This window comes from Papaver somniferum, chromosome 5 (genome assembly GCF_003573695.1).
Source record: "Papaver somniferum cultivar HN1 chromosome 5, ASM357369v1, whole genome shotgun sequence".
Lineage (NCBI taxonomy): Eukaryota > Viridiplantae > Streptophyta > Magnoliopsida > Ranunculales > Papaveraceae > Papaver > Papaver somniferum.
Window position 1 is genome coordinate 35,834,739 of NC_039362.1, and position 2,970 is coordinate 35,837,708.

Sequence of the window (2,970 nt, forward strand, 5' to 3'; positions counted from 1 at the left end):
CATTCGCGGTTTCCTCGTTAACAAAATCTTGTTGTGTCACTTACTTAACTTCCATATTATAATTATTTTACTATAATAAAGTAAATAACACTTGTACGTTAATCATAATCACTTGATATTGATCCTATAATAAATCGGTTTTGAACCGTAACTATTATCAAGTGAATATCTTGAAGTTGTATTGTCTCAACTTTGTCCATAAATGATCACTTAAGGTATTTGACTTATAGGTTGAAACGAAAAAATTGTGGTGTATTTGGATACCCTCGTAATTTCAACTATCTTTAGATTAATGTTCAAATCAAAACTAGTTTTATGCTTCATTAAATTCCAACATTTAATTAAAATATTAACCATAATTGCATTACATAAATTAAATCCCTGAATGTGAATCTTGTAGAGTTCATAGCATTCATCATGATTAAACCATCTTTTGTTGTCTTCAACAAATTTGGTATGAGCTCTAATTTTTAGTTTTTCGATTGATAACCCAGGATGATCCTCTTTTATCATCCACATAATTAGTGTATACTTTCTTACTTTGTTATTGATGAAACAATAACGAGTTTCAAGACACTCTTTTGTTTTTCTTGAATTTACATAACTTAACATCATAAACCTTTGAAACATAGTGTCTCATGAATTAAAAGTCGTTAGATTGAAATCTCCATCGCTTGTTACTGAAACCCAATACCGAATTAGAAAAACATCTTCTTCTCAAGTGAAGCGAGCAGTATCCACATTGTTTATGCGACCACTAAGCATGTTGAAATGAATTTGAAGTTGAGATGGTGTGAGTTGAAATGAATTTGAACTTGGGTATTTATAGAGAGGGAAATTGTAGCTATTAAATGAGAAGTTTCTAGGCGATGATCCAGTCAACGAGCGACAGTGTGACTAGCGCTGGCGCTGGACAGACCAACAAGCGACATTAATACCATATACCGATGGCAGTCTATCGCTCGCCGGAAACTCCATCGTGTATACATATGTGGTATATTTGATGCATTGCCATATACATTTACCACTTTGACATATCCATAGCCGATGTAAAAGTGGCAAATTTTAGTATTTGACATGTGTATAAAAACATGCCTAAGCAAGATAATACGGTATTCAAAATTACAGTTCAAAAACTTTCAAAAAATGAATTTATATTTCAAAAACATGTAATGTGCTTTTATATGGTTTTCCTAGAACTGTCACCAAGGAAAGAAGACCACAGCCTCACTAACTAGGTGCCCAAAAGCCCATTAGAATAGTCAAATAAAATACAATCACCGACTTTATAAATATAATTAAACTATCCCAAAGGAAACAAATGAATATTGATAAAGGGTTGTTAGATAGTCCTGATTAAGCTAATATATATATTAATTCATCCTCGAAAAGACGACGAAAGTGACAATTGCTTGGCCTTCGATATTTGTAATTTGCATCAAACTTCTAAGGTTGAACCGCCATCACTACCGACTCCATCGTTCTTTTCTTCGAACTTGCTAGGGCTTGGTATGTACGCGTACGGCGATGCTACGAAACTCAGTCTAATATACAAAAAGAACATAAAATTGGTTAAACCAAAATCAACAATTTTTGGGTGAAAATGACATTTAAATTTTGATACTGTTTAAATGGACAAAAATGTAAAAATAGCCAGAATGTAAACAGTCATCCTACCCATTTTCAAATACTTTTTCTTATTTTTAAATTACATCAGGATGCATCCAGTTTCATCTTTGCTATTTTTTAAGTTTAAGTCAGGATGAATCCAGTTTCATCCTTGTTATTTTTTTGGTGTCCATTTCACCCATAATAATATTTACTCGTCCATTTAAACCATGTTTTAAAAATATTTGAACAAATGACTCATTTTCCAGAAAAAGAAAGGCTGAATATTTTTCATCGAAGAAAATGTAGTTTTATTCCATATAGATGGCTCAAGTGAAACAATACTATGAAGCTAAACTGAAGAAATACACAATGAAGAATTGTAGTTTCATTTCTTTAGTCAAACTATATGTGCCGAGTGTTTCCTAGGAAAGCTAGACTGAAATTGTTTTCCTCCTAGTCCTAACCTCAAAAAGGCAAAGTTGGAAATCAAATGAGAAATTTTGTAAGATCATTGGAATTGAAACGTAATGAGATGAAATCAAGTCTTCAATTTGGTCAACTTAGAAACCTTGTTTCCAAACAAGTGTGCTCGGGAGAGAAAAACTGTACAGGAGGTCTCACGAGTCAAGAGGCGCGTTTCAAGCTTTGAGGCACGAATTTAATACTTTAATCACTAAAGAATTGTCATTTGTATGACTTGAAAATGAAACTTTCCTTTTTCCAAAAGGGCTCACTAGCATGACATAAAATGAATTTCTGTAGTGTTTTTTTTTTGGTAATCAAATTTCTTGTAGTCTTAATGATATCCCGAGTCTAAACACCCTATTTCTGCAACGGCGAATAATGATTATGGATATTTGTTTGCCTTCTCACTTGGACTTTTTTTTTAATGAAGCATTCTCACTTGGCACACTTTTCATGGTTAAATTAATTTTTTCTGTAACAAAACTAATGAATGAAAATAGGAAAACAGTCCGTTGTGAAAAACAAACACAAAATTGGTTAAAAAGACCAAAATCAACAATTTCTGGGTGAAATGGACAGTTAGATTTTGATACTGTTTAAATGGACAAAAATGTAAAAATAGACAGGATGTAACTAGTTTCATCGTGCCCATTTTCAAATATTTTTTCTTATTTTTAATTTACACAGAATGTATCCAGTTTCATCCTTGATATTTTTTAAATTTAAGCTAGGATGAAACCCGTTTCATCCTTACTATTTTTCTTTTGGCCATTTCACCGAAACTATTCTTTACACGTCCATTTGAACCGTGATTCAAAAATATTTGGATAAATGACCCATTTTCCGAAAAACAAAATCATTGTTCATGCTAAAACTGTGAAAAACGTTTTTTTT

At 32.0% G+C, this 2,970-nt stretch overlaps 1 protein-coding gene across 1 annotated transcript in view; it reads right to left on the reverse strand.

Annotated features, from left to right (window-relative positions):
• Positions 1 to 1,008: 1,008 nt before the first annotated feature.
• Positions 1,009 to 2,970, reverse strand: part of LOC113277365 (protein TIFY 9-like) — a 3,240-nt gene continuing 1,278 nt past the window's right edge. Inside the window, exon 4 of the mRNA XM_026526485.1 lies at positions 1,009 to 1,544. Within this exon, the coding sequence (XP_026382270.1) occupies positions 1,439 to 1,544 (106 nt within the window). The 3' untranslated portion in view covers positions 1,009 to 1,438. The remainder of the gene's footprint in view (positions 1,545 to 2,970) is intronic.